General features: G+C 38.4%; 1 protein-coding gene across 2 annotated transcripts in view; it reads left to right on the top strand.

Annotated features, from left to right (window-relative positions):
- RAD50 (RAD50 double strand break repair protein) overlaps positions 1 to 13667 on the top strand; it is an 80278-nt gene that overhangs the window by 38959 nt on the left and 27652 nt on the right. For both annotated transcript variants that reach the window (XM_081827080.1, XM_081827079.1), the window contains 7 exons: positions 1573 to 1755; positions 2308 to 2465; positions 5359 to 5534; positions 6040 to 6277; positions 11336 to 11525; positions 12151 to 12277; positions 12690 to 12883. In XM_081827080.1, coding sequence (XP_081683206.1) covers positions 1573 to 1755; positions 2308 to 2465; positions 5359 to 5534; positions 6040 to 6277; positions 11336 to 11525; positions 12151 to 12277; positions 12690 to 12883 — 1266 coding nt within the window. The remainder of the gene's footprint in view (positions 1 to 1572; positions 1756 to 2307; positions 2466 to 5358; positions 5535 to 6039; positions 6278 to 11335; positions 11526 to 12150; positions 12278 to 12689; positions 12884 to 13667) is intronic.

Below are 13667 nucleotides of genomic sequence, written 5' to 3'. Positions count from 1 at the left end.
TCTTAAAAAAAATAAAAATAAAAAAGACTTGGGCGCCTGGGTGGCTCAGATGGTTAAGCGTCTGCCTTCAGCTCAGGTCATGATCCCAGAGTCCTGGGATCGAGCCCTGCATCGGGCACAGGAAGCCTGCTTCTCCCCCTCCCACTCTCCCTGCTTGTGTTCCCTCTCTCGTTGTGTCTCTCTCTGTCAAATAAATAAAATCTTAAAAAAAATAAAAATAAAAAAGACTTAGACTTGGGCGCCTGGGTGGCTCAGATGGTTAAGCGTCTGCCTTCAGCTCAGGTCATGATCCCAGGGTCCTGGGATTGAGTCCCGACTCGGGCTCCCTGCTCCTTGGGAGCCTGCTTCTCCCCCTGCCTCTCTCTCTCTGTCTCTCTCTGTCTCTCATGAATAAATAAATAAAATCTTTAAAAAAAAAAAAGACTTAGGGGCGCCTGGGTGGCTCAGTCGTTAAGCGTCTGCCTTCGGCTCAGGTCATGATCTCAGGGTCCTGGGATCGAGCTTCGTATCGGGCTCCCTGCTCAGCGGGAAGCCTGCTTCTCCTCCCACTCCCCCTGCTTGTGTTCCTTCTCTCGCTTTGTCTCTCTCTGTCAAATAAATAAATAAAATCTTAAAAAAAAAAAAAAAAGACTTGGGGCACTTGGGTGGCTCAGTTGGTTAAGCGTCTGCCTTCAGCTCAGGTAATGTTCCCGGAGTCCTGGGATTGAGCCCTGCATCGGGCTCCCTGCTCAGTGGGGAGTCTGCCTCTCCCTTTGCCCTCACCCCACTCAGTCCGTGTTCTCTCTAGAGTGGGGAATAGAAATGTGTGTTCCAGACAAAACCAGGTGATTGTTATGAGTACCTTGGTTAAGAACCACTTACCTAAGTTAAAAAAAACAAGTATTTTCACTCTAGGTTCCACACATTGTAGATTTTATATGATTCTTGCCATGTTACCACTTTTTGTTGGATAGAAATTTTCTTAGACCATCTATTTTCACGAATTTCCAAATTCTCTTCCTCGTTTCTAATCTGTCCCCTTCCTTCATATCTCTGCCACCAAGTAGGCATCCTAAAATTTGGCAGATCTCCCTCTCAGAACCCATCTTGGTAATTTAAGTAAACATTTCTATTTGCTCTGTAAATTAGCATCTAGCATACATTTTTGTCAGTTTAGCAGTTTGTCACAATATTGCCTTGTGATGGGAAAGCACTGGTCAGAGATCACATCACACTATTTTATGGGTTCTACATGCCAGGCAATGTAGTGAATTTCCATGGATCCTTGATAAATACTTAAATACCAACTAAACTGTATACTTAGATATATTTTTCTCAGTTTTACGCTACATTCTGAGTTTTCCCTCCTGTTTCACCTTCCCAGATTTGTTTACTAATTCTCTACCATTATAACCTAGTAAGATAACTTTATAAGATTTTCCTTAAAAATCTTATTTCTTAAATGCTTTTCTCTTCTTGGATAAAAGCAAACAGTAATATCTTGATCATTCTGAGGAGTAGTTGATTTCTAATACATTTTGTCATAGTTTTAACACAAAACATATAAACTTGTATGTTTGAATTATTAATAAGGAACGTGAGCTAAGCAAGGCTGAGAAAAACAGCAATGTAGAAGCTCTAAAAACAGAAGTAATAAGTCTTCAAAATGAGAAAGCAGACCTAGACAGGACCCTGCGTAAGTTGGACCAGGAGATGGAACAGTTAAACCATCATACAACAACACGCACCCAGATGGAGATGCTGACCAAAGACAAAGTACGACCTTTCTTTGTGTTTTAATTATACTTTCTGGTATTTAAAATAATTTACATTTGTAATAGATGCACTATGAAATATTTAAGTGGTGTTGGCATTATATTTTAGGAGTTAAGTGAGCTTAATACTCTATAAGACTTTGGAGCTTAAAAACCTGTTTTCTAATTACAAAAAATAATACAGAAGTATATATACACATGCCCATTGCTATTAATATTTATCATATACAGAAGTTTTAATTTTTATTATTGTCAGACTTGTTACTTTTTTCTCTTATGGCACAGAAAGGCAATTCCCGCTGTGAGACTTCTGAAATTTTGCATTTTCTTCTTTCATTTTCATTGTTTTATTTTTTTAAGCCTAGAATTGTAGTCTAGAATTTATTTTTGTTAATAGCTGGCTTAGTTGGTAGAGCATGTAATTCTTGATCTCAGAGTTGTGAATTCGAATTTGTTCTTGATACAATATGGAGATCTTGGACTTTATTTAAAAAAATTTTTTTTTCGGGTGCCTGGGTGGCTCAGTTGGTTAAAAAAATTTTTTTTTCTATAGGCTGACAAAGATGAACAAATCAGAAAAATAAAATCTCGACACAGTGATGAATTAACTTCATTGTTAGGATATTTTCCCAACAAAAAACAGCTTGAAGACTGGCTTCATAGTAAATCAAAAGAAATTAATCAGACCAGGGACAGACTTGCCAAATTGAAGTAAGTAATTGTCACATTTGGAGATGTACTACAGATTCTCATTTTTCATTGCTTGAATTGTTTTATTATTTATTGTTATAAAGTGGTATGTCCTATGTTAATTGACTTTGGTTCTGCTGTATTTTATCAGTCAAGTAAAGTGATGACATTAATTTGGGCCTTTTGTTCCTTGAAAGTTTGCAGAACTTAGAGGATTAAAATTCTCCTTTATAAAAAGTGAGGCCTGACACTATAAAACTCTTAGAAGAAAATTTAGGGGGAAGGCTTCATTATATTGAAATTGATAAATATTTTCTTGGACCTGACACCAAAAGCACAGGCAGCAAAAGCAAAAATAGATAAATGGGACTACGTCAAACTTAAGAACTTCTACAAAGCAAGGAAACAACTGGGAAAAGGCAACTGACGGAATGGGAGAAAATATTCAAACCACTTATCTAATAAGTGATTATTATTTAGGATATGTAAATAACTCCTAAAATTAACAACACAAAAACAAATAATTGGATTTTAAAATGGGCAAAGAACTTGAATAGTCATTTCTCCAGAGACCATATACAAATGGCCAGTGAGCAAATGAAAAAGTGCCTAATTCATCAGGGAAATGCAGATGAAAACCACAATGACGTATCACTTCACACCAGTTTAGGATGGCTACTACCAAAAACAAAAAAAACCAAAATAACAAATATTGGTGAGGATGTTGAGAAATTGGAACCTTTGTACATTGTTAGTAGGAGTATGAAATGGTACTAATAGATAGAGAAAATAGAGGATCTTCAAAAAAATTAAAAAGAGAATTACCAGATGATCCAGCAGTTCCATTTCTGAGTATATATTCAAAAGCATTGAAAACATGATCTTGAAGAGATTTTTGCAAATCCATGTTCATTATAGCATTATTCTCAGTAGCCAGATGAATGGATAAAGATTCAGTGTGTGTTTGTGTATAATGATACTACTCAGCTTTAAAAAAGGAAATCCTGGGGGCGTCTGGCTGGCTCAGTCGAGCATGTGACTCTTGCTCTCCAGATTGTGAGTTCAAGCCCCACGATGAGTGTAAAGCTTACCCAAGGGTGGGGGTGGGCAGGAAATCCTGTCCTGCTACAACTTGGATGAACCTTGAGGATATTATTGCTAAGTAAAATAAGCTAGTTACAAAAGGACAAATACTGTGTGATTCCACTTACATGAGGTACCCAAAGTAGTCAAACTCTTGAAAACAGAAAGTAGAAAGATGATTGCCAGGAAGTGGGAGAGCGGGGGAAGGGGAATGGTTATTCAATGGTTACAGAGTTTCAGTTTTACAAGATGTAAAAGCTTTAGAGATATGTAGCACAGCCATGTGTATATAGTTAACACTACTGCACTGTGCACCTAAAAAATGGTTAAGATGGTAAATTTTATATAATGTTTGGTTTTTGCCACAATAAAGACGTGATCACGTTTTTTAATGTCACTTTGGTGGTTGGGTAAAAGAGTCAAAAATTCTGTACAGATATTTGAGGAAGGTAGTGGATCTGGCTTTGGCCATGTTTCATTTGTTTCTTAGGGAAATGTGTCTTAGGGAATAGGTTATTGGAGTTTGAAGTTCAAGAGATTGGAAGTTGTTGCTTTGTAAGTAATAATTAGAGTCATTTGTATAGGCCGTATCACCTTAAAGGGGTTATGCAAAGAGAAGAAAAACGGTTATAGTCAGATGCCTGGGAAACAGCAGCGTTTACTGTTGGTAAGCAATGCAAGAGGAGCAAGTGAAGGAAACTAGAATTCACGGAGCTAGGGTGAGAGCCAGACCGGAGTAGTTCTTGAAACCTTGAGTAAATAGACCTTCAAGGAGGGGGTCAGCAGTGTTAGGTGCTAAGATAGTGATGTTGATGAGCATGGCTCAGTGGCTAGGATGGTCAAAGCATCACCTATATTGTTACTGCTTTTTGCCTTATTTTTACTGTGATTCTCAAAATGGGAAGTATCAAGATGTAGCACACGTGCACTCATACACATTCATCTGAAACAAGTTTCTCAAAATAGCATGTGTCCTAATTATGCTCAGTATGCTCCAATGTATTTTATTCTTTTTAATTTTTTTTAAGATTACGAATATGATCTATTATATTGATTACATGGCTTTCCCAGTGCATCATAACCTGCAAACCCTGATCTATGTTGGTGTGAAGGTTGGCTAGGATGATATTTAAGAGTTGGAATGGAGAGGGGCACCTGGGTGGCTCAGTCGTTAAGCGTCTGCCTTCAGCTCAGGTCATGATCCCAGGGTCCTGGGATCAAGCCCCGCATCGGGCTCCCTGCTCTGCGGGAAACCTACTTCTCCTTCTCCCGCTCCCCCTGCTTGTGTTCCCTCTCTCGCTGTGTCTCTCTCTGTCAAGTAAATAAATAAAATCTTTAAAAAAAAAAAAAAAAGTTGGAATAGAGATGAATTGTATTAGTGAGCAAAGTCTTTGATGAATGAGAGGGAATGGATGATGACGTAAGTAGATAACAGCAACAAGGAAGGGATAAAGGAGAAGTTCTTACAGGAGTGGAGGGAAGTGATACTGTGAAAGGGTCCAAAGGGAATCAGGTGAATGTTCTCCTTTTCTCTTCTCTCTCTCTCCAGTATGTCCCACAAGCATATTCTTGCTGAGGTTCCTAACCTAAGATCTAAGACCATGAACCCCCAGGAATCACACAGGCCCATGACCAGGCTTAGAAAGTGATTAGTGTCCAGGATGGAGTTCAGGCAGAAGTGGACTGTTACCTTGACTTCTAAAAAAAGTACTTAGTCACAGCAAACCTTTGTAATATTTATTGGCAGAATTTGTTTTTATCTACCTACTCAAACTTTTCAAACTCATTTCTCATGTAGTAAAATTGTAATCCATATTTGTTCTTATTTTAGCAAAGACCTAGCTTCAGCTGAGCAAAATAAAAATCATATAAATAATGAACTAAAAAGGAAAGAAGAGCAGTTGTCCAGTTATGAAGACAAGCTGTTTGATGTTTGTGGTAGCCAGGATTTTGAAAGTGATTTAGACAGGCTTAAAGAAGAAATTGAAAAATCCTCAAAACAGCGAGGTAAGTTACCTTCTTTATATTATCAAGGTGCTTTGACACTTGAATTTTCACTCATCAGTAGCTAATAAGGATGGGAGATTTAAAAATTTGGTTCTGGAGGCAAAGGGCTTAAGTTTCAATCCCGGTTCTACAGCTTAATGGTTTTGTGACTTTGGGCAAATTATCAAATGATTCCTTTACTTCAGATTCATCTCAGGACATAATTGCCTACCACTTAGGGTGTTAAGAGTAAATGAGATTATAGGTATAAAGCTCTTAGAACAATTTCTGGTACACAGTATGCTCCCAAAATTTTGTTACACTTTTTGTGTGTTACCAGAAAGTAATTTATACAAATCTGAATGTATTGTGCCCTTTCAAAGAATATGTAAATATGAGAGGATTTTTATTTCTTTCATAATATGTTTATAAATGATCCTATATATATGGAAAATGATAGAACCATAATGACAAAACTGTATTTTATCTTTTTCTCACTGGTAATACATTTATTTTCTTAAAATAGCCATGCTGGCTGGAGCCACAGCAGTATACTCCCAATTCATTACTCAGCTAACAGATGAAAACCAATCATGTTGCCCTGTCTGTCAGAGGGTTTTTCAGACAGAAGCTGAATTACAGGAAGTCATCAGTGATTTGCAGTCTAAGCTGCGGCTTGCTCCAGATAAACTGAAGTCAACAGAATCTGAACTAAAGAAAAAAGAAAAACGGCGTGACGAAATGCTGGGACTTGTCCCTATGAGGTGAGAGTAGGGATTTACTGGTACTGTACCTGAACAGCGGCAATGTAAAAGGTGCCCCTCCAGTCCCTGGCATGTGGTGGGTGTTCAGTAATGGGTTGAATGAATAAAAGTTCAAGTCAAGATTCTGAGCCAGTGTGCCCCATTTCGTGTTCTTTATAAGACAAAGCAATTATTGGGGTCCCTGGGTGGCTCAGTCAGTTAGGTGTCTGCCTTCAGCTCAAGTCATGGTCCCAGGGTCCTGGGATTGAGCCCCACATCGGGCTCCCTGCTCAGCGGGGAGTCTGCTGCTCCCTCTCCTTCTGCCCCTTTCCCCTGCTTATGTTTGCTCTCTCTCAAGTTAGTAAAATCTTAAAAAAAAAAATTATTTAAAAGTAAACAAACTTCTTAAACTAGTCACAGGGTAGTTATAATCTTTACTATTTTCTGTGTGTGCATGTGTGTGTGTGTGTGCACGCATGTGTGTTAATATAATTCCTGAGACTTGGCTTGAGGGCAGAAATTTTGACAGATTGAGAACTGTTTGCTGTTCTGTCACTTTCTAAATTGAAAAGAATTAAAAGTACTAAAAACCTCCCCCAACAGATGAATTTTAAACTCTATTTTTATGTCTTTTCTGCTTTCAAAAAGAATGAATCATCCTGATTTCTCTTATTTTTCTCTCACTTATTCAAGAAATCCAAATGATGGTCTGTTTATAAATAAAATCGTCAGAAAGTATATGATGATGCCTTGGGGTCTTCCACAACATAGATCATAAAGCTAGTCACAGAGACCAGTATGACATAATCTTTAAGGAGCTGATGGTCTGAGTAAGGAGACAAGCTCTCAGAATTGAATATTTAGAAAGCTGGGCCTAATAAAGTTCTTAATTGGCTCAGACAAATACATTAGTTAAGAGGAGAGAAGCCAGTTGACTACAGAATGAGAATAAGATTTTGAGACCATAATAGGAGGGGAATGTGAAGCATAGGGAAGTTGGTTCGACTCCGTTAACAATGTAGAGAGAAATGAGAGCACTCTGTGTAAAGGGAAGAGGAGTCTGAGCTGTGCTGCAATAGAAAGGTGATCTAAAGTCGGAGGAACCATTTGGGGAGATGGATTCCCATAAGTTGAGAAGATAGGGCTATGTTATGTTCAGGCCTAGTTACAACTCTCACTGATAGGGGATTTAATGGAAAACGTGTTTTAAGAAATTAATCTTATGTTAATATATTGAATGGTTAAGACTGAGACAACTCTGGAGCAGAAAAGCCAGGAGGGTATGTTGTCTAGAAAACTGTGAAGAGGAATTTCAGGAAGAGTCTACAAAGATATGCTTTGTGATAGCCAGCCTCCAAGATGATGCCCAGTGATCCCTGCCTCCTGGTATTCATGCTCCTGTATAGTCTCGCATGTTCCAAGACTGGTCTATGAAACTGGTAAGTTATGACAGAAGTGATAGCAAGATTAGGTTCTGTAAGGCACTACGGCTGCCTGCTCTCCTTTTCTAATTGGATGTGGGTGAAGCCAGCTGCCACGTGAGCCACCCTGTGAAGGGCCCCACTTGACAAGGAACTGAGGCCTTCAACCACGTGAGTGAGTACCATTTGGAAACTGATAATGCAGTTGCAGTCAGACGTTCACTGCGGTTATCTCGAGTCTCTCCTAGGCTCAGTGTTCAAGGTGGCTCGCTGAAATGATTTGCAGTGACACTGTTGGCTGGGAGCCCAGCTGGGGCTGTCGAACACAGTACCTTAGCATGGCCTGCATGTGTGTCTTGGGATTTTGATAGCATAGTGGTTGGATTTCCAAATGAAGGATCCTAAGGCAAGAAGTCCAAAAGACAGGCAGTAGAAGCTGCTAGTATCTGAAGGCATAGGCCCAGAAACTGGCCTTGTTACTTCCGCTATTGTCTGTTGGTCAGAGGAGTCCTGGAGCTTGCCAGGATTCAGTGAGAGGACACAGACTCCACCTCTCATTGGGAGGAGTGTCAAAGTATTTGCGGCTAACTTTAATCCATACAGTACCCTGGGATCTGGAGTGGCACCTACATGCCATCCTGGTCACCACACACAAAGTAAGGTAACCTGAAGCTAGACAAATAAGTGTGTAGTCGGACAGGTAAATCAGTGCCTTGGAAAAAAATACAGCGGGATAAGGAAGTAGAGAATTAACTGAGGGTTGGTGAGAGGGGAATTGCTATGAAGGTGGCATTTGAGTATAGGCCTGAGAGAAGTAAGGGAGCTAGCCATGCATTTGTCCAGGAGAAGAGTGTTCCAGGCAGTACAGAATCCCTGAGGCCAGAGGGAAAAGTGGTTGAAGGTGAGCTCAAAGAGCTAGTGAGGAGCCACATCTGGCTTACCCTCTCTGAGGAAAATATTTTCATTTATTTATTTGTTTTTAAGAATTCATTTATTTATTTGACAGAGACACAGCGAGAGAGGGAACACAAGCAGGGGGAGTGGGAGAGGGAGAAGCAGGCTTCCTGCGGAGCAGGGAGCCCGATGCTGGGCTCGATCCCAGGACCCCGGGATCACGACCTGAGCCAAAGGCGGCAGATGCTTAATGACAGAGCCACCCAGGCGCCTGAAAATATTTTCATTTAAAGGCCAAAGTTCATCAACACTTAATGTAAGACTACCATTGTGAATGAAATCTCAGATTAAAATATACCTGTTTATCATTTTGCTTATTAGTACTGAGTTAGGTTTATTATAACATTTCAGTTAAATAAAAACTCAGTATTTTGCTCCGTTTCTTTGAAAGATTTTTTCAACCAACCATATCTTTGTTGGTTTCTTTTACATAAAATCCCCTTGGAAAGGGAATGCTGTCACAAAAACAGATGAACTGAGTTTGTGAAAATTTTACAAAACAAAATAGAATCCTAATAGATCTCAATAACCCCTTCTTTTGGGAAACATCTTCACTCTTTCTTATACTTATTTTAGCATTTAGCATCTTAGGTAATCATCAGAAAAGAAGGCACCAAAACCCCAGACCACACTGATAAGAGGTTATTTAAAAGTGTACATGTGAAAATGTAAAAATAGGGTTAAAATTGAATGGATACCTATAATTCTCCACAAAGATGTCCCCATTCAAGTGAATGCTTGACTGTCATTAGGCTGTCCTAGCTATGTCACTTTTTAGGCACTGGGAACATACTTTAAGACCAACTGGGCTATGACCACAGGGTTCAGGAAGTAATGTGGGTATGGAACTATTCATAATCTGTATACCTTCATAATTTACTCAGGAAATTTTTTCATCTCAGTGGCATAACAAACTAGGTCTTCTGTCGCCCCAGATCAGTTCAGGTTGGCATTTCTTGGTCGTAGTGTGGACTTTTTAAAAAATCATTAAGTAGTAGCAGTATGCAAGAGCTAACCCTTGAGTTTCTGGTTTTTCCTTTGACTCCATTAGAAATTAATTTATTGTACTAATTTATAATTAAGAATTTAGAATTTTTCAGAAATCAGGTTAATAGCTTTTTTTTTTTAAGATTAAATACAAGTTTTATTGTTTCAGAGGTGTCAACAAAAATAGATAGGGAGCCAGTACCTGCCACAGGAATTGTAATCCATTCACAGTAGTAGCAGCAATAAACTGGTTAGCAGCTTTTTTACTATAAACCCATGTATCATTTGGCTGAGTGGTCTCCTTCCTTCCTTTCCATTATTTGTTTTAACTTTTTATTTTGAAATAATTTTAGACTTACAGAAAAATTACAAAAAGAGTACAGAGAATCCACCTATACCCTTCACCTCACTTTTCTTGATGTTCACAATTTATATAACCATAAATAAGTTATCAAAATCAAGAAATTAACATTTGTGTGTCTCTGTTAACTACAAAGCATATTAGAATTTCAGCAGTCTTTCCATTAATGTTTTTCGGTTTCAGGACCCAACCCAGGATCCCACATGGCATCTAGTTGTTATTTCTCCTTAGGTTCCTGCAGTCTTCAGCTCTTCAGAGTCTTTGTCTTTCATGATCTTGACACTTCTGGTCAGTATAGTCAGTTAATTTATAGAAAATCTCTCAGTTTGGCAAACATCACAGTAATACAGTAGTCCCTCTTATCTGTGCTTTCCGTCTCTACTGTTTCTGGTACCTGAGGTCAACTGTGGTCCAGAAGCAGATGATCCTCCTGACCTGTCATTATGTTAACAGTAGCCCAACTTGAAGTCACAAGGCCTACATCATTGTCCTCACTTCTTATCATCACATAGGCGTTTTATCATATAACATTACCTTAAGAGGGAGGGAGGCCTCGTACAGTACAAAAGATATTTTTTTAAATTTTATTTATTTCAGAGAGAGAGAGAGTGTGCACACTTGAGTGAGGGTAGGGGCAGAGGGAGAGAATCTCAAGCAGACTCCCCACTGGCGCAGACCCTGACTCAGGGTTCGATCCCATGACCCATGAGATCATGACCTGAACCGAAATCACCAGTCGGACACTGCACCAACTAAGCCAGTCAGGTGCCCCTGTACAATAAGATGTTGTGAGAGAGACCATATTCACATAACTTTTATTATAGTATATTGTCATTGTTTAATTATTAGTATTGTTAATCTCTGTGCCTAATTTATAAACTCTATCACAGATATGCCTATAGGAAAAAACGGTATATGTAAGGTTTGGTACTATCCATGATTTCAAGCATCCACTGGGTGTCTTGGAATATATCCCCTGGGGATCGGCGTGGCAGCGGGGAGACTATTGTAATTATTGTAAGCAGGATCTACCATTGGATACTGAAATCAGTGGGCAAAAGTTTGAGGAGAAGCAAGATACTGACATAGTCCCAATATATTTCTCCTAAGATCATTATTAATTATAAAGACAAAAATAGTAACTTTATAGTGGATAAAACTGGCTGACACCATGTTAACCAAGTGAGTAAGATTAACATCTCCAGTAATAAAATATAATGACATCATGTGCCCATTGATATGATGCCCTGAGAAGGATACAATCACTTATGATACTCTTGCCAAAAATGCATAACCTCCGTTTCATGATAAGAAAACATTAGAGAGCTTATTTTTAATTGTGTGTTCTCTGTTTAGGCAAAGCATAATTGATTTGAAGGAGAAGGAAATACCAGAATTAAGAAACAAACTGCAGAATGTCAATAGAGACATACAGCGCTTAAAGAATGACATAGAGGAACAGGAAACACTCTTGGGCACAATAATGCCTGAAGAAGAAAGTGCTAAAGTCTGCCTGACGGATGTTACAATTATGGAGAGGTTCCAGGTAAGTTTATTATACTTGAAGGCCAAATAAAACTTGTTTCATGGTGGTTTGAATGTGAAATGTGCGAGTGTTAAAAACAAACAGATAGTATACAGGTATGGGTTGAGTTTAGAGTTCCCGGTCCTGAATTGCAGATAATCTGAGGGGAGTACTGCTTAGTTTACGTTTCTGGTTTTGGATTGTTTATTCATAGATACGAGAATTAAGAAATGTCCTGTTTGTTTTCATTTTTAGTTGGTTTCCTTTTGTTTATATATTTAAATTATTAAAATTCATTTTATTCTTTTAAACTTTGTTAAAATTAAATCTGAAATCAGTTACAAATTCAGATTTTAAAATAATAGTTTTTAAAGATACTGAATAATGATAATGTAGTAAGTTTGTTAAAGGAAATAACTTTGGGGCGCCTGGGTGGCTCAGTTGGTTGGGCGACTGCCTTCGGCTCAGGTCATGATCCTGGAGTCCCTGGATCGAGTCCCGCATCGGGCTCCCTGCTCGGCGGGGAGTCTGCTTCTCCCTCTGACTCTCCCCCCTCTCATGTGCTCTCTCTCATTCTCTCTCTCAAATAAATAAATAAAATCTTTAAAAAAAAAAAAAAAGGAAATAACTTTGTTTTATTCTTAAGATGGAACTTAAAGATGTTGAAAGAAAAATTGCACAACAAGCAGCTAAACTGCAAGGACTAGATTTGGATAGAACTGTTCAACAAGTAAACCAGGAAAAACAAGAAAAGCAACACAAATTAGATACAGGTAATATAGTCTGTTTCTTCGTGTACCCATAAAGACTTCAACATCCCAGCATATGCTTTTTATCATAAATTTTATATCTGTTATGTGGACAAGGAACTGTCTTTCTTCCAGTTCATAGTATATTCACCCTCTTTTCTCAAAGCCTCACTTGTTTCCTTGCTTTGCACAAAAGATTTGGAACGATGGGAGATTTTGAATGATGGATATCTGATGAGCTCTACTTTTTCTTAGTCATAACTACCCTATGGTCCATGAGTGGCCAGGAGGGGTTCTGTAGCACTTTTCTTGCAGTGGGTGGGACCCATGGAAGCTGAGCCTTTGTGAATTCCATAGAGCTATAAAAATGGAAGCTAGCTGTCCGTAGTATTTTCTGTATCCTTACTTTAGTCACTGTGTGAATGTTTTTGTGTAGTTTCCAGTAAGATGGAATTGAATCGTAAGCTTATACAGGACCAGCAGGAACAGATTCAACACCTAAAAAGTACAACAAATGAACTTAAATCAGAGAAACTTCAGATATCTACTAATTTACAACGTCGTCAGCAGCTAGAGGAGCAGACTGTGGAATTATCCACTGAAGTTCAGTCCTTATTCAGAGAGATAAAGGTAAGAAGATTCATACAAAACTGTTTGGTTTTTTGTTTTTTGGTTTTTTTTTTAAATTAAATGGGCTCCGTGCTCAACGTGGGCTTGAACTCACGACCCTGAGATCATGTGTCTCATGCTCTACTGACTGAGTCAGCCAGGAGCCCCACATACCTGTTTTTTAAATTAGTTCAAATATGTGAAATGCTCTTTATTGGTGTAGTGACTAAAACTATGGTTATTGTGAGGATTAAATAAAAAATAGTATAATTTTTTTTTGTGGTTCCTGTGTTGACCAAACTTGTACTAATAGGCAAAGAGTCTGAGAAGATTTTGGCTGTAATAAGGAAGAATTGGCTGCCTGGTTAATTAGTGAACTTCCTGTTACTGGGGGTGGTCAGGTGACTGGTTAACTACCTATAAGGAGTCCTGTTTATATGGGATATTGGTCTTACCTGCTGATCCTGTATGCATGGAAGATACTGCCTCTGTCTTAGCACTTTTTCTGTTTGATTCCAGGTGTAGTCTCAGAATCCTTCCCACTGTAGTAAGCAGGCTTTGAGTTACTACATGGAATGGAAACCATTTGGCATCCCTCATCTAGATTAATCACATCTAAGACCAAATCAAATTTTTGAACAGTTTTAGAAATAACAGTCTTACCTAGCTTTTCATCATTACAAACATTCAGTGAGCACTAAGTATATTACTGAATCTGTCATTAATTACTGTAAATGTTACAGAAGTATTTAGAGTATGATATAAAATAGTAGTATCTTACATTTGTATAATTTTTTTTACTCTT

This window comes from Leptonychotes weddellii, chromosome 7 (genome assembly GCF_054177405.1).
Source record: "Leptonychotes weddellii isolate Sample4059 chromosome 7, ASM5417740v2, whole genome shotgun sequence".
Taxonomy (NCBI): Eukaryota; Metazoa; Chordata; class Mammalia; order Carnivora; family Phocidae; genus Leptonychotes; species Leptonychotes weddellii.
This window is presented reverse-complemented; position numbering and strand designations above follow the sequence as displayed.